The sequence below is a fragment of the Pan troglodytes genome, chromosome 1, assembly GCF_028858775.2.
Source record: "Pan troglodytes isolate AG18354 chromosome 1, NHGRI_mPanTro3-v2.0_pri, whole genome shotgun sequence".
NCBI classification, from domain to species: Eukaryota; Metazoa; Chordata; class Mammalia; order Primates; family Hominidae; genus Pan; species Pan troglodytes.
Genome location: NC_072398.2, coordinates 116809776 through 116827600, shown reverse-complemented (window position 1 = coordinate 116827600; position 17825 = coordinate 116809776). Strand labels below are relative to the sequence as shown.

At 47.9% G+C, this 17825-nt stretch overlaps 1 protein-coding gene across 3 annotated transcripts in view; it reads left to right on the top strand.

The window, feature by feature from the left end:
* ZNF697 (zinc finger protein 697) overlaps positions 1–8732 on the top strand; it is a 29115-nt gene extending 20383 nt beyond the window's left edge. For all 3 annotated transcript variants that reach the window (XM_009428166.5, XM_054685694.2, XM_054685684.2), the window contains 2 exons: positions 1973–2235; positions 3990–8732. In XM_009428166.5, the coding sequence (XP_009426441.3) occupies positions 2010–2235; positions 3990–5401 (1638 nt within the window). In that variant the 5' untranslated portion in view covers positions 1973–2009 and the 3' untranslated portion in view covers positions 5402–8732. The remainder of the gene's footprint in view (positions 1–1972; positions 2236–3989) is intronic.
* The last annotated feature ends 9093 nt before the right edge of the window (positions 8733–17825 follow it).

The following is a 17825-nucleotide window of genomic DNA, read 5'->3' as shown; positions in this document are numbered from 1 at the left end:
GGTAGAAACCATTGATTAATCCCCTCTTAACCCCCCCTGCCCCCCGCCCCGCCAATGCCTGCACTGTTTTCCACTACTAGCAAATCAATAGGTCATGTTTAATGACACTACTCTTGCCTATCCACTTTCAGGTGTATTATATATGCAGACTCAAGGGATGTACTTGTTCATTGTGTCTGAGCTCCAAAGAGGCAAGAGTGATGGGCAGAAGTGATTTGGGGTCAGTAGTCATGGAGTATACCTCTTAAAAGGTTTACAGCTTTAATGAGATTTTTCTCCTACTGTCTTAGACAAGAAATCTCCAAATGTTGGAAACTTGGTGCTTTAAACAGTATACATTCTAAAGGAATTCAACTGCATTTCAGGACCTGTTGACTGACCAACCTCAGACACAGCCATATCCTAAGACATTAAAGGAAAGGGCTTGATGTTCCAATTTAGGGAGCGTATCATCATCTCTCAGAAAGAGTCTAATATGGTGATGAGTCTGCCAAAATTACAGAGGGGCTAGCATGTCTTTGGGGTGTGCTAGAATGGCATCAGGACTTAAGAGGAAAAATGTGTGTATTACACGCTTGTAAAACTCAAAGCATCAGTTACTCTCTGCAGTATTTTCCAAAGTGCTTTTTCATTAGTTTCCTTCTAACACCCTCCCTGTGAGAAAGGTTAAGTAGCCTTACCCTTCTTCCACTCATGAGGACACTGGAACAATAAGAGGTTAATTGACTTGCTTTGGGCTCTCTAGTGAGGCTGACCCAGCTGGAATTTCCAACTTCCGCTGCCTGGAACTCCAGCTTACCATTCCAAAGGCTCTGTAGAACCAGGGCCACCTCAGAGAAGGCCTCCACAGAGGCAGGAAGAGCTCCCAGCCAAGCAAGGGGCATCTTGCTTAGCCATGTTCTTGCTGTTTGGGGACTGCTGAGACAGAGAGCTAGTCTCTTCAAAGTTACAGTCCAAGATCCTCGACCTAGAAACTGTTTGGCTGCCTGGAGCTAAGCTGTAGGAGTGATGGATGGCAGAAATAAATTATTTTTGGCTCAACTGCTCAGTCTTGGCAGGGGGCCCTTTAAATTTGAAATGTTATCCTGACATCTACAAAAGGTTTAGGAATCTGATGTCATTTTCTCCCTATGATTCACATGTTGGCCTTTTCTGTAGAGGGGTTACCAATTATCTCTGGTGTATGTTCCTGTTAAGGGTTCTCTACAATTCGGATACTGTAAAATATGTAATTAGGATGATAGAGACTGCTTCTAATATAGAGGGTCCCCTGTACCTCTTTTTCTTGGCCCCACCAGGCCTACTTGAATCATCTTGGCTCACTCCTCCCTGCAAAGCAGATCCTCACTACAAAAGCCAGGTTGGTGGTGCTGTTGGTGACATGGTCTTAGGCAAGAAGTTACTATACTTGATGCTTCTATTATTCTTGTGTCTTGATGTACTTTTCCTCTGGCTCCTTAAATTAGCCAAAATACTTGCACGATAACCAAAATACTTGCAAGGTTGCTGTGGGCTGGAGGCGAGCAAGCTTAATGAGTATGAAAAGCATGGAACTTTGAGGCAGCACAATTGCTTAATCCCCACTCTACTGCTTATAAGTTTATGTAGCCTTGGGCTAGTGGCCTCTTCTTTTTGAGTTTCAAGTTTTCTCAGCTGTAAAAATGGGAACATCTAGTTCACTGTTAAACTATAAAACCACACTAATAGACATCCATATCATAGCCAGAAGATCAAGATTTGGTCCAGTGAGAGTTGGCATCCAACCTCATAGTGAGGTTGTCACTGTTCTTCTGCCACCCAGTCCACCCTCCTTTGCACTCACTTGTTTACTTTAAAATGTGGAGTGAAGTGAAGGTTTGCCATCTGGGGCTTGGAACTCCATACATTTTATTAGACTTGGAAATTAAGGCTAGACGTGGTGAGGGGATGAGACCAGACTGACGTGACCTTTCTTTGTGTTTTTCTGGAGCAGGGATTCCTGGTCACCTCCCTTGCTCTTTTCTTCCTGGATGAAACAAGAAGATAATCAGGGTGTCTGTGCACACCAGGACTCGGAAGACAAAGGGATGGGTTCTGATTTTGAGGACTCTGAGGACAGGGAAGGGGACCCAGAAGAAAGAGAAATGGGCTCTAATCCACATGACACAAACAAGAGAGAAGGCCATCTGGAGCCGGAGATGGGCTCCAACCCACAGGACTCAAGGCACAGGGAAGCAGTGCCCGACATCTGCACAGGTGAGGAGAAAGCTGGGATTTCTACGCAAGTTGCCAAATTTACACTTACTTCCAGCTCCTCTAGAATCATAACTAGGGACAGCATTCTCTGTAAGGGAGTTCCATAGAGGGGACCATTAAGCAGGATTCTGTACTGACTTGCCTTTCTTGTGTTAGCCTGAAGAGCATCCTTTTTTTAGCCCAGTCTGAGGTGAGCTGTGAAGAGGCTCACTCACTGGCGCAGTACTTTACAGTGTAGAGAATGCTGCTATAAATTAACCCCTGGAACAACACTACAGTAGAATTACCCAGCTAGTAATAGAATCTACCTCACAGTGTTATTGGGAGAGTTAAATGAGTTGCTGCATATAGAGTTACTAAGCACAGTACTGTGCAAATAGGAGGTATCCAGATGTTTACAGTTACGTCCTCATCTCCCTTTGCAGATAAGTCATCTCACTGGTAAGTGACCTGCCTAGGTTCACGTGGCTAATTCCCAAAGTGCCCATGGCCTCTGCTAAATGCCTTACTCTTACTGACCTGAAAGAGTGAATGCTGGGCCTCCACCCACCTCCTTGTTTCTGTCTTTGGGCATTCATTACTTTATCCTGCTCAGTGCATGCTCTGGGGACAGAAATGAGCTAAAATACTTTATGGCCAGGACTGAGAGGTTACATTCCTTCCCCTGTGACACAGTCCCAGACTCCCTGCTGCCCTCCTCCGCAGTGCACACAAGCATGTGGAGGAGAGCACATGTGAGGCCTTTCACATCTCAGCAACTTCCCTCTGCTTGGGGATACGCAGCCAGAGACCAACAGGTGTGTGTCCTGGATCAGCCTCTAACCTGGGCTCACCAGCTCTAGGCTCTGTAATCTCTTTCTCTATTCCCCACTACTATCCCCCTCCCCCCACCCATAGCAAAGTCCTGAAGGTGAGTTCAGTTTTTTGTTCCATCATAAGCTGTTTCAGACTGACCAAATGTACTTTAAAAATTAGTCCTGAGGGCTGGGCGCAGTGGCTTATGCCTGTAATCCCAGCTCTTTGGGAGCCGAGGTGGGCAGAAAACGAGGTCAGGAGATCGAGACCAGCCTGACCAACATGGTGAAACCCCATGTCTACTAAAAATACAAGTTACCTGGGCGTGGTGGCATGAGCCTGTAATCCCAGCTACTCAGGAGGCTGAGGCAGGAGAATCGCTTGAACCCAGGAGGCGGAGGTTGCAGTGAGCCAAGATTGCGCCACTGCACTCCAGCCTGGACGACAGAGCAAGACTCTGTCTCAAAAATAAAAAGAGAAAAAGAAAAAATTAGTCCAGGGCCTGGTTAGGCCAAGTGGTCTTTCTCAGGTTGGCAGACTGTTCTTGTCTTTTGAGACTAGAATCTTAAAAGGCATTGGTAGCTCTTGGAGTGAGTAAACCTTTTCTCCTGAGATCTTACGTAGTGTCCCACCTGGCACAGACTTGAATATCCTGAACACAGGCAGTCAGGCCTTCAGATGGCTCTGCTAGGCAGTGCCTCGGGTCCAGCTAGTGGGGCCTGGGCCCGAGGAGGCTGCCTGAAGAACTGGTGGGCAGAGGGGGCAATGAGTGCACTCTCCTTTAGGCCTTTCCCTGGAGGATCCAGTTGAGAGAGGCTAAACTCTCAGGGGGCCTTGGAGGGGCAGGGATCCAGAGTGCCTGAGGGAGGGGATCACAGTTTTATTACCGAGGTTTCCTCTGGGCTTATCTTTTGAATGCCAAGTATAGTAATCCCCACTGCCACCTTTTTCTGTTGCAGAGGGCCAGCTGAGTGAGGAAGAAGGCGTTTCTGTCCGTGGGGAAGAGGATGACCAATCTGGTGTAGCTGACATGGCGATGTTCCCAGGACTGTCTGAGTCTGACAGCATATCCCGGAGCCTCCGGGAGGACGGCGACGAGAGTGCTGGGGAGAACCGGCTGGAGGAGGAAGAGGAGCAGCCGGCCCCTCCCGTACTTCCCTGGAGGCGACATCTCTCCCTGGGGAGTCGGCACCGAGGTGAAAAGCCCGCCCACCGCCGCTTCCACCGGCTCCACCACCCCATGGCCGTGGACCTCGGGGAGCTGGATAGCCTGGTGGCCAGCATCATGGACGCGCCCACCATCTGCCCCGACTGCGGGGAGAGCTTCAGTCCTGGCGCCGCCTTCCTGCAGCACCAGCGCATTCACCGCCTGGCTGAGGCCGCTGCCGCCGCCAGCCTGGAGCCCTTCGGCCTGGCGGGCGAGTGCGACGCGATGGTGGGCATGATGGGGGTGGGTGTGGCGGGGGGCTTCGGGGCCGGGCCCCCGCTGGCCCGGCCCCCGCGCGAAAAGCCCTTCCGCTGCGGGGAGTGCGGCAAGGGCTTCAGCCGCAACACCTACCTGACCAACCACCTGCGCCTGCACACGGGCGAGCGGCCCAACCTGTGCGCCGACTGCGGCAAGAGCTTCAGCTGGCGCGCCGACCTGCTCAAGCACCGGCGCCTGCACACGGGCGAGAAGCCCTACCCGTGCCCCGAGTGCGGCGAGGCCTTCAGCCTCAGCTCGCATCTGTTGAGCCACCGGCGCGCGCACGCGGCGGCCAGCGGCGCGGGGGCGGCGGCGCTGCGGCCCTTCGCCTGCGGGGAGTGCGGCAAGGGCTTCGTGCGCCGTTCGCACCTGGCCAACCACCAGCGCATCCACACGGGCGAGAAGCCGCACGGCTGTGGCGAGTGCGGCAAGCGCTTCAGCTGGCGCTCGGACTTGGTGAAGCACCAGCGCGTGCACACGGGCGAGAAGCCCTACATGTGCTCCGAGTGCGGCGAGACCTTCAGCGTCAGCTCGCACCTCTTCACGCACAAGCGCACGCACTCGGGTGAGCGGCCCTACGTGTGCCGCGAGTGCGGGAAGGGCTTCGGGCGTAACTCGCACCTGGTGAACCACCTGCGCGTGCACACCGGCGAGAAGCCCTTCCGCTGTGGCCAGTGCGAGAAGCGCTTCAGCGACTTCTCCACGCTCACGCAGCACCAGCGCACGCACACGGGCGAGAAGCCCTACACGTGCATCGAGTGCGGCAAGAGCTTTATCCAGAGCTCCCACCTGATCCGCCACCGCCGCATCCACACGGGCAACAAGCCGCACAAGTGTGCGGGCTGCGGCAAAGGCTTCCGCTATAAAACGCACCTCGCGCAGCACCAGAAGCTGCACCTGTGTTAGGGGCTGGGTCCGCGGGAGGCTGCCGTCTGGGGAGCCAGTGGGGGGTAGATATCCTGGGACTGACCCAGGGGACGGAAGTGGGGAAGGGGCGGGAGGGACAATCTGAGAGTGACTGGGGAGCCTTTGGTGTTTGGGGTTTCCTGAAGTGGGAGGAGTGTTGAGTAAGTTGGTCTTTCCCGGTGCTATACCTGCCTCCTCTCCATGGAAGAATTGTTCAGGAGATGCGCTTGGGGTGATGACTTCCTTAAATACACGCTGTAGGGGGTGAAGAGCTTGGAGGACCAGGCGCTTTGAGGACCTTGAGGAAGGGCAGTTCGTGGGCTGGGGTGGGAACAGGATGGCGGGCAATAGACTAGGGTAGGCCGCGATGGCCTGTAGAAGGTTGCGGGGAGAGGGTTTAAATGAGGGTTATGGGGCGAAATAAAACCAAGTATAAGTGATTCTATCTTGGTCCCACCAAGAGTTTGCCCGATCTCCACACATCACCTGTTGTCTCACAAAAAGTAGGGGAACCTTGTCAGTCACATAGGACAGGATATTTAATATACTTTTCCTTTCTCTGAGCCACAGTTAGCTGCTATTTTGAGGCATCCAAGGGAAAGTGGGCTGAAGAACGCCACACTCATTTCAAGGGGCAATGTCTGGGGTTTAGAAATTCATTTATAACTGGTTCTCTGATGTGGGAAATCCTGATTCTGTCCCGGGTTCTTTGCTACTTCCTTGAAAATACTCTAGCTTCATGCTGGGTCAAGGTGGTTTACCTGGATGACCCCCCTCCCCCGCCCTCGCCCCATCCCAGGTGTGTGCCACACCCAGTATTTCTTTCAGGTCTCAACTGTGGTGTTTTAAGTGCAGGGAAAAGGAACAATCACAGCTATGTGTGCCTTTCCTTTTCCCACCTCACCTTGATGTAGGTGTTTCAAGTGAACTTTAGACCAACAGTTGCCCAGTGACCTGCTAAAAAGTCAACTAGCTCAGAGTTTTGCTGGCCTTTATGTGAGAAATCCAAGAAAGTGTTCACTTTTTTGGGATGCAAGACTCCTTGGTCTCATTTGCCTTCACTTTGCATTTGTTAGTGACCTCCACTAACCCCCACTTCCATGCATATTGACGAGGGATCTAGTCTAAGTAAGAATGTCTTTTGCCTGCGCGTGGAGGCACAGTAGAAATCTCAAGGCTTTACCCAGAAGAGCCCAGTCAGGGAGAGGTGTAAATGCAAAATTGCCAAATAGCACAAACAATGAATGTTTTCTGGTTGTTATATAGATGCCAAAATAGCACTTTGATATTTGCAAAGTGCTTTATGCTTTTTAATAATTGTTAGCTGTTTCTCACATCATTGTGAGTTAGATCAGTATTATGACCGCTGTCTTAGGGAAGGCCTGGGAACAGGAGTGTGCAGGCTGTCCTGAAGAGAGGCTGAGGACAGTGTGAATAATTGTAGCCTGACCTTTTGCATTCTCCAGCTCAGCTGCTAGGAAGACTTACTTGTCATGATTTATATAATAAAATAAGGACACTGAAAATTCTTATGCTTGATGAAAAACTTAAGGCTAGCCTAGAAGGGCCAAACATGTCCTTATTGACAAAGCTGGTCTTTGTCGCCTAATTAGGGTATCCTAGCTATGTTCCATTTCTAGTAAGGGGCTGTAGTTAGATGACTCTTGTATAGATTTCAGTTACTTATGCTGAAGATCCCTGTGCTAGGTTAGCCTTTAGAAGTTAGAGTTGTGGAAAGCAGTATTGTTTTCTTCTCTAGTGATTGTTACCCTACACATTTCATGGAAGCATCTTCACAAAATATCGGACACAGTGGAAGGGGGAAAAAAAGCTACGAGATTGTTTTTACACTTTTAGCAAAGTTTCTGTGGATGCTAGTAATTTATACTTGATCAGTTGTATTCTAGTAAAGAACCTCTTTGGGGACTGTAGGAAAGCATGTTTTTGTGGTTATAAAAACACTTAAAAATCCTGATAATTCTGGGCTTGTATAATGCCTGTTGATCTTGCCCTCTTAATCAGTTTATTGTTATTCACAAATGCAAATAGGTTTTCAAACTATAGACAGTTTTGAAAGACATTAATTCTCGTTTTCTTCTAGTCAGGAGTAATACAAGCAAACAAGTGTCCGTTTTGAATTCTGATTTGTAATCTGAATACTAAGCATATTAGACCCACCTGAAAATAATATAGCCAATTTCTAGGTAATCTTACTGCTTTGTGGGTTTCTTTCCATGTACATCTACCTCTTCCAGCTGTTTTAAGTTTTCTCAAGTCTGTGCCTATGAAATCTCATCCAACTTTTGATTATTCATGGATTGATTATCCGCTTTTTTTTTTTTTTTTTGCTGCCATTGCTATGCCTGGTCTCGTCTGCATCAAATATACTACATATCAGCAACTTTAGAGAATGGGTTCAACAGGGAGTGGAGAGTGAAGCTAATGTAAAATAGTTTAGTGGCAGTGGGAATCTTTGGACTTCATTTACCTCTCATTATTTCTATTACCATGGATAAAAAAGTCAGCTGCTACGTTGATATCCCTTCTATGAGCACATTCTTAGCAGAAGAAAACAATCCAACTACCAATACCCGACCCTATTGGTGCATTTAAAATGTGATTCCATTTTTTCTTACAATTCTTCAGGGAACTTACCTGCATTAAGTGAGGTTAAATGCATTCAGGAGGTTGTTTCTTCTATCTAGTTTTAGAATAATATTTCTTCGGCAAACCCTGCTAACTGCGGTTCACCCTTGAAAACGTTAATCTGAGGACTTTTTCCACCAACTCATTAATGATGGTGGAAGCAAGTGTATTATTTGTTTCCTGGAGAATTTGATGAAGAGCAGTCTTCCTCTGCTGCCCTTTACTAAGCAAAACCTGGAGCAGTTTAAATAGGCTAAATGGTTTTGATTAAATCTTGAGCTCCGAGTTGGAAGGAGAAAATGAGAAGTTAACCCCTTGAGCCATGTGGTCTCTTTACAATCAAGAGACTGTACATATGTGAAAAAATACAAATTAAGGACCTGTGTTCATAGACAATCTAAACTGTGTTTCTGAAGTTTGTGCACATTTTTCTTCACTGTAATGTTATTTTACAGCTGTTTGTTAAAATAGTGAATAATTTAATGATCCTAAAAGTAACAGGTTTCGTGTGAGTGTGCTTGTATACGTGAGAACTGCCTTATTTTCAGGTTGTTTTATTTAACGATGGTTCCTTGGACAGCATTCTGGTGTTCAGCAACCAATATGGAATATTTGTCATTAAATCCATATCAGTCTTTTACCATGTCATTCTTCTTTGCCACACATTAAATGTTACTCAGCTCTATCTATGGAAGCTATGTTCTTGTAGAACAAGGGTTGACAAACTACTAAATCTGCCCTGTATATTTTTGTACATAAAGTTGCATTAGAATACAGTCATACCCATACAGGCACATTTGTATATTATCTGTGCTACTTCACCCTGAATTTGCCGTGAGTGGGCCTCTGCCCACATTCCAATTAGAAAAACTGTACCTGGTCAACCTGGAATTCTTGAGGTTTGATTAGTTTAAGCTACAGACTTTTCTAACCTTGGAGAGCTTTTTGGATTGTTTGCCTTTTAAATGAAGAGAGCAATTAATTGGAGTGAGGCCTAAGTTCCTGTAGTTTTATAGAAACTCCCCAGGCGATTTTAATGGGCAAACAGGGTTGAGAACTCTGTAGGACCAATTAGAGACCCCCAATTCTTTCTTGGGAATTACAGTAAGTATAATAATACATAAGGCTCAAATCCTCTCCTCCGCTGGGGGGTATGGAGGCAAAGGGCAGTGCAAGGTGCATCAGGCTTTGTCTGCTCCTGGTAGGCCACCTTTCACACAACTGCTCCAAATAGTGAAGACAATATTATAAGTAAGAGCCAGGAAAAGTGCCTGTCTTGGCTGTCCATCAGATGACAATGGAATAGGTGTGGAAGGCTGCTGCTGGCCTTCACCGTCTTCACCACTCATAGTCAGCCTTCCTCCGCTTCTCTCAGATCTTTATTCCCCCAACTCAGCTCACAACAAAGCAAAACCCCAGGCATGACTCCTTTTCTCAGCTGCCCTTGGCAATCACATAATTTCCATCCTCTCTGCCCCTGGTGGGAGGGGAGGAGAACACCTGGCCAGCCTCCAGCATGACTTGCCTAGTGCTTGCTCCACTGTCTCCCTATCACAGCTGCAAGTACCCTGTAGATTGTAGTTTTCTGCTGCTAGACTGGTTTCAAGGTCATCTCTGCTAACCCAAAGCACATTCCAATGGGTTTCAATTTCTTGCTGCTCCTGTGGGATCCAGGGCACTGTTCACAATGCTGTCTGCATCCAGCTGGCGCCCTGTCTCATTCCAGCAGCTGGGAATGCTCAGCTTTGGAAGCCAATGAGGTGGGTGGCAAGGTGTTCCATATACCATGTTGCCCTGTGTTTTTAAGGAGGTTGAAAAAGGTGTCAGTGTACGTGCAATGTTTAAATTGGCATTCCCACACATATATTTGAAGGATTTCCAACCTGAGTAAAGAATTGCCAGACGCCAGTTCCTGGAGACCAGGGATTCATTGGAAGCAGTTCCATGCATTCTTTTTATTCACTGAAGACACTCCACTGAGATGCTTTTCTGAAAGCATCAAGGGCTGAGGTAGGGAGTGGTTCTGCCTGGGTGTTTTGATACCATCTGTGTATGACTGGCCTTCCCCAGGCCCCAAGGCTGTGACTCATTAAGAGCAGAGACCCTGAGAAGTTCACCCCTCAGCTGAGTGGGCAAGTGCCAGGCATAGTGCTCAATGCTAGAGAGACAGATATGAGAGAGGTAGAGATGCTTACACATTCCAACACCATTTAAAGGTGAAGGTGAAGGCCTATTTTGTTTTCTGCCTGCCCAACCTGCTTGGGTGAATTATTTTGCCAATTATAAGTCTGACTTTAAGGATTTGGCCCCTGGGGCTACAAGGGACGGGAGGTGGACCGGGGGGAACTTCATGTCAAGGCTTCACATGTTATGCTAGGGCAAGATGGTACATTCAGCAAAGGCTCAGCATTAAGCAGATTCTCTGCCAAGGACTCTGCAACTATAAGTCAGAGTCCCCACCACTGCTGCAAATCAGGCAATGCCCACTTTAGCTGGCTTTGTTGGGTGAGGGAAGGGACAGTGTGTAACCTTGGAAAAGCTAGTTCACTTTGTCAAGGGGCTGGAAAAGGATCTGGCTAGACATTTCTCTTGTCAAGTATAGCATTAGCGAATGTCTGAAATGAGGGTCACTTCAAGGTTTTAGCTGAAGTAGCTCTGCCGATTTCTGTATTGAAGTTAATAGAGTTGGTAGAAATCACAGACATGACTTCACAGCCTGAGATTCACTGGACTGACACAGCCACTGCTGAGTGTTGCTGCAGCCTAGACCAAGCCCTATAGGTATTCTTGATCTTGCTCCCATCTGTGCAGTGGAAAGATGTGGGTATGAGGTGTGGGGAAATCAAAACAAATGACAAACACGAAGGCTCTTGTAAGATTCAGGGGCTTGTGTGAATGTTTGGAAGCAAGGTGGTTACCAGGTGGTTGTGCTCAGTGCTGCAGAGAAGGAGCTGCTGAGGGGTGTCCTAAAGTCTTGTGTCATAGCTCCTGGGAGCCTAGAAGGAGGAGAGAGGCAGTTGCTGTGCATATGGACTGTGTCTTCTGGGATTTCCAGCTCCTGGGGCAGGGTGATGAGGGAGTGAGAAGGCATGGCCTCCCTTTCCTGAGAACAGGAAGAAAGAAGGAACTAGTTCTGCTTCTCCTTTGAGGGTGTGCTGTGCATGGAGTGAGCAGGGCAGAGCTTTGGCATTAACTGGCAGTGGACTTGAGCAAGGCATGACTTTTCTGGGTTTCTGATTCCTTTTCAGTAGGCACTGTCTCTATTGGTCCTGCCCATTTTAATTTCTAGTGATTGTCAAAGAATTAATTTTAAAACCTTCTTGGGAAACATCTATAGCTTAATGCCAAAACAAAAGGCTGTATTTAAGTCAGCATTAAGTTCTGCAGTTCAGTGGTCATCAGATATCAGGGAGGGAGGGAATCGGTTCCTACTTGGCCCCACTTCTTGACCCTTCACAACCCTATGAGAGGTATGATGCCCCTTTCCCATTGAGGTGCCAGGTGCCACTAGAGCCAGGGAAGGGCTGGGAAACCACTTTCTCAAATAGCTTTGGCTTCACACAAACAAATAAGCACATGGAGGCTTGTGTTATTATGAAGTTTAGCTGCAGAAGTGTGCAGGTGCCAGAGGATGCAAATCTTACACTTTTACAGCCCAGTGTCACTGGCAACAGACCTTAGAACTGAGCCATATCCTTCATTTTGCGGGAAAGGAAACAGACGCAAGAAGGTAAAAAGATTTGCTTAAACTTCGATGGAAAAATTGAAATAAGAACCCAGGATTTTCACTCTTCACTCTTATTTGCAAAAATATTATTCTTCTAAAACAAAAGAATACTCGCTTGTTTTTGCCCTCCACCCCTTTGCTTAGTTTCTCTCACCCCCAGCTACTTTCATTTCTATACCATGAGGCACCTGCCTGTCTCCATTTATGCAGCACCCACGTCCACAAGCTGATGTTCAGATGGGAGGTTGGGCTGTATGGGCCAGACAAATGGATTAGATAGCTGACTTCTGGTTAAACCTGCCCTCTGCCCTCTTTCTAAATGTCTCTCATCCCAGGTTCCCCGCCCCCCCGCCCCCCCCGCCCCCCCCTTTATGAATATGTTGGTAGGGCAACCTCCTAGTTCTATGCCTTCACCTCCCTTTTCATCTTAAAAGTAGCAAATCCTAGGTCACCATTACAGACGGTGGTCTAGGTGAACATTGAGAAAGCCATCTCACTTCCCAGGCCTCAGTTTCCTCATCGGTAAAATGAAAGAAGGAAAGGAGCCCACAGTTAAAGCTGGAATAAAGGTCCCTAGATCCTTCTTTAACTTCAATTTAATAAAAATTTTAGAGATGAAGTCTTGTCTGATGTTGAATTCCTGGGTTCAGGTGATCCTCCCCCTCAGCCTCCCACTAGCTGGGAATACAGGTGTGCCCCACCATGCCTGATGAAGCTTTCTTTGCTCTAAAATCTGAACTCCACAAAGACATTGATCTGCCCTGTAGGAGCCAGGGAGCTTTTTTCATTTACCCACGATAGGTCAGCAATAGGTGTTTTCCCTGCTGCTGAAAGAAGTTCCCATAATCAGAATTCACTGCATATTTTACAGGGATCAGTGCAAAATGAAATGTGGGGTCCCATGGCAGCCCCTTAAGCCAAACACAGGCCCTGGGTGACCTCACCGGCCTTGTGCCCAGAGAGCTGCTCTGCTCAGAGCTACACCAGGGATTTGACAGACTCCAGCTGGTGCAGGAGGGAGTTAGTGCCAGGCTCATGAGAAGGGTATTCCTACTTTAGTGGCCAGCGTTCATGCTAAGATGGCAATAGGCCTGGAGTCCATCTCACGCCCACCTCTCTGTGCTAGTACCTGTTTTGGAAGAAGGGCTGACTGCATCAGTGCTGGTTCTTCCATTTCTTGAGGAAAGATTGCGCTGTTCAATAAGGAACTTCAGGTTTCCAGAACAGATTACTGACTGTTTTGGAGTCTGCAACTGACCTCAGTGCTCCCTGCCTTTGGGGACAGAGTGGCTAAGCCACTTTCTTTTCATCCAGCCTTCCCTCTCCACTTCCTCATAATGAACCTCTTTCATGCCTCAGATCACCGACTCCATTCCCTGCTCATTACCATTGGGTGGGATCTTGGGCCAAGATAAAGAAAAAGAACGCCCCTCAATTTTCCACCAGAGTCCCCTGATGTCTTAAGAAGCACATGTAGACAGAGAGGTTGCGTGGTCCTCACTTGAGTCAACTAAGAGTGGGAGATTCTCTTCTGAATTCAATTTTCAAAAGCAGCTTTTCCTTTTTTTGTAGTATAAAAATGCTCTGGGCCTTGCACTATTTCAGGTTTTGGATCTAATTCCCAGTCCCTTTATAACCTTGGCAGCTGGGCTTTGCCTTCATCAGCCTTTCCCTTTCCCTGCTCATGGGCCTCTCACAACCCCACTCACTCTTCATATCACACAAATGAGTTCATTCTCAGCACCATACCCACTATGTGGCATATCTCTTTCCCAGCTCTCATCATGATGATCCAGCTTCTTCAGGTTCATCAACACCGTGAAAATTCATCTTTGCATTCTTTCTTGCTTTGTCACTCAAAGCATTCTGCTCCCTGACTCTCCATCCCTCCTGTCTCCATCCTAGCAGTTGAGTTTGCTTGTGTTTCATCCTTCCATCCATCAGCCCATGTGTCTGTTTTGTGTCAGTCACTGGGGACAGAGAGATGACATGGTGAGTTACTGTCCTTTGGACATGGCAGTATAGGGGTGGGGAACAGGATATATAAATGAAAAATTAATGGCAGTGGTACTATGCACAAAGCATGGAGGCTGTAAAAAGAGATGCTTTGGATGGTGAATAAGGAGCTGGGAAGGATGCACTGGCAGGAGAGCTTGGCACCCTCTAAGCAGAAGGAACGCAGTGCACTGGCCTGGGTAGATGTAAAAGCATGCTGCATGCAGGAAGCGCTGAGTTTGGAAAGTTGTTGAGGCACAAAGTAGGAGAATCTGGGGATAGGGCAGGGATTGATGAGAATTAGTCTGGGGTGATAGGCAGGGCTCAGGTCTTCAGAGGCCCTCTATGTTATGCTAAAGCTCACAGGCTCACCCTGACAGTCCTGGGGCTCCCCCTCGTGGTTGGTTTTAAGAAAGGGCGTGACATGGTGAGACTAGTTTGGAGAGAACTCTGGCAACACTGCTGAGGATAGGTTTCATGGGTGACTCTCCAAGACAAGGAGGCCTGTTGGGGGTACGAGTAGGAATGATGTTACCAGGGAGGAAGACGACACATTCAAGAGGTGTTGTGGAGGTAAAGTTGGTAGCGCTGAATGATAGGTGGGCGGAGTGGGGGGCTGCCATCCAGGTTTCTGGCTTGAGAAAGTGTGTGCTTGGGAATTCTGTGCCAATACCCAGTCCTGTCTAAACTAGTGGCCATTCTGTCTCAGGCCTGCCGCAGTTGCCCCTGTATTCTGTTTTGTTACCAACCCATAAATCAGGCCTTCATTTCTTACCTAGATTCTTCAAGTATCCTCTTCATCTCTTTCAGTCCATCCTACAACGTGCTGCCAAGGTAATCCTCCAGGGACAGCTGAACAATTCCCATTGCAGAGTGAATGATGTCCCAGCTTTTAGCATCACCATCAATATTCGTAGCTAGAGGAGACATTCTTTTCCCATAGATTCCAATTTTTGAGAGAACATGAGGCATGTTGTATGTGTGGAGTAATTGAATGTCAAGTTGTCTTTTTTTTTTTTTTTTTTTTTTTTTGAGACAGAGTCTCACTCTGTTACCCAGGCTGGAGTACAATAGTGCAGTCTTGGCTCACTGAAACCTCAGCCTCCTGGATTCAAGCAATTCTCCTGCCTCAGACTCACAAGTAGCTGGGATTACAGGCGCCAACACCTTGCCTGGCTAATTTTTTGTATTTTTAGTAGAGACGGGCTTTCGCCATGTTGGCCATGCTGGTCTCGAACTCCTGACCTCAGGTGATCCATCTGCCTCAGCCTCCCAAGGTGCTGGGATTACAGGCGTGAACCACTGTGCCCAGCCCAAGTCGTCTTTAATGGGGACACAGAACTCCTACTCTGAGGTCAGTGAAGGAAGCAGGCAGGTCGTCTCCAGGGGTGGCCCCGGGTGATCCTGTGTGTGCGCATCATGTCTTTCCAGGTGTATCTTCCATTTCTCCCTGGCGTGGTGCTCTCTGGTCTGGTCTCATTGTTCCCTAAAAGTGACCCCTTTCCCACCTGGGTCTTTGCAGACTCCATTGTCTCCACCTGGAATACTTTCCCTCACATTCCTGTCTGTTGAAATCCTACCCATCTTCTGATATTTAGCCCAAATGCAAGGTCTCCATGAATCCCCTATGGGAATGGATCTCCCGGAAGCATTTTCCTTTCTTATGGCACTCTTCACATTTACTGTGCACTGCACCTAACACGTCTCCTATTTTATCTCCCGCACTGGACCACTAGACTGGGAGCAGAAGTGGAAAATCGGAGGCCTTAATCCTGGGGCCAGGCTGTGAATGTGTTTTCTTAGTTTGCATATTTGTTCCCCACCAAATTTAATTTATTAAAAAATTATAACCTATGTTAAACATACAGGAAAGCTGAGAGTATGATATAATAATGTATATTTGGGACTTATCGCCAAGAATGAACAGATTTGCTGCTGACACCTCACCACCCACTTTTTAAGATATAAATTATTGCACATACAGTTGGAACACTAGCCCACACATCCCTCTCCTGGAGCAGATCTTCACACTGCTTTTTCAAATTTAGAGTTAGTCACTAATATTTAGAAATCACGGGATTTCACATCATAATGGTCACTTTCCTGCCGGTTCTCACCAGTCCATCACAGGCTCTGGCCCACCCTGGCCCTTGGAACCTGCCTATCTAGTCTGTGGCTTAGTCTGGCACCCGAGCTCTCTCATCTGCCCTCTGTACATGCTTTCCAGAAGGCGAGGGGCCTCCTCATGCCCCCCCGTCCTCCTCTGCACCACTTCTCGGTCTGTGCCTACTGCCTGGACCGAGGAATTCAAGGCCTCATTCAAGCCCCACTGGCCTCTGTGGCTTTTCCCAGGGACTTCGGCTCAGCTCCATTCTCAGTACTCATATACACCTAGCCCTTAAGCTGGTGGTTGAGCATTTGCCTGTGCTTTGTCAGGTACCATGCAAAGCCACCCACTCAGGTGGAGAAAAAGGACTCAAAAATCCCGGCCAGGTCAGGCTTCCTTGTTCTTCCCTCTTAGCCTTTGCTGCCCCCGTGTGGTGCATCACGTGAGGTGCAGCGGGGCTTGGTGCAGGCGCTTTACCTGCTTGGCACTCTCAGGTGTAAGAAGGGATGGCAAATTTTGTTGGCCACAACACTGCGAGGCGTTTGTGCTTGTTCAGTTGAGACTGTTGACTCATCCGGCCCCCTCGTCTCTTTCTTTGAACTCCCCTCGCTGCCCGTCGGAGATCTGTCATTTTCCTTCATTTCCCTGTGAAAATTGCCCTGGTGGTTTCCTAAGTGTAGGGTTTCACTAGGCTGAAAAACCAGGGGAAGGGCTCTTGTCCCTGATTCCACCACCCTCCGTTGATTCCCGTGGTACTTGGCATTAACATATGGATCGTGCGTACGCCTTACAAGAGCTGGAGAGATGCTGGCTCTTGCATTTTGTGCGGTGGCTGGGGAAGGAGGGGTATTGCATTTTTCACCTTACCCCACTGCCTGGGGCCACTCCCCCCTGATGCTAGTGCTGATCATCTGTTCCTTGGGGTTTTGAAGGTGGTGGAAACCTGTTCATCTGGGCCAGAATGTGGTTCCCTTTTCTCTTCAGAATGAACACTGAAACTAACTCCATTGTGGTAATCAAATTCAACTGATTAATGATCTGTAAATTTCCTGTGTAAGAAAGAAGTCATTTTGATGTTGGATGTGACTCTCATCATGGCTGTGATACACAAAGGTCCAGAGGGAGACAGCTTCCACCCCACACTCTGGACCCATAGCAACCTCCTCACCTGCTTCAGTTCAACTCTGTCCCTGATGCCCCTGACAGTGTTTCTTTTGACTGTGTTGTCATTGATTGGTTAATGACTATGTCATCACTGAAGTCCCCAAACTTGTCTTGATTGGCCTCCTCTCTTCAGGGAAATTGAGAAGAATGAGAGAACCAGTGATTAAAGAGGAGATGGAGGGAAGAAAGAGCCTAAGAATATGGAAGAATAAAGGAAGAAAGTATGTGATTTAAAGAAGAGGAGAAAGGAGAGAGAGAGGCAGTTAAATCTGGGGATATGGGATAATAGACTTCTAATTTTGGGCTGAGTAGAAGGTATATTTTGGGAGAAGTTCACACTTGTTTTCTTTACTTGCCCAGGAACCCATGGTGTGGCTCATTGTGTGATTTGAAAGGGTGAAATGCAGGGTTATGTATGATCAGAATGGCCAACACACACATAGCCAGGAGTGTTCTAGAGACCTTCTAGGAAATTGGCACCGAAGCTGGTAGAGGCTGAATGCATTTTTGTTTCTTTCAGCCCTGCTCGGGGCCATTAGGAAAGGCGTGCAGTCTCTTTCAGATGCCGCTCAGGGATTCTCCTGGGTTCTAGAGAATCCCCTGCGTGCGCCTGGGCAAGAAAGAGGTAACCCAAAAAAGCTGGGGCCCTCCAAACTATCAGCACCCCATGCTCCAGTGTTCTGCTGTACCGCTGACAAGACCAGTTCAGGCTGTGTGATTCCGTGGAAAGATAAGGACTTTCAAGGTCAACTGCCTTTTAGAAGGCCTAGCCATTAATCAGTTAG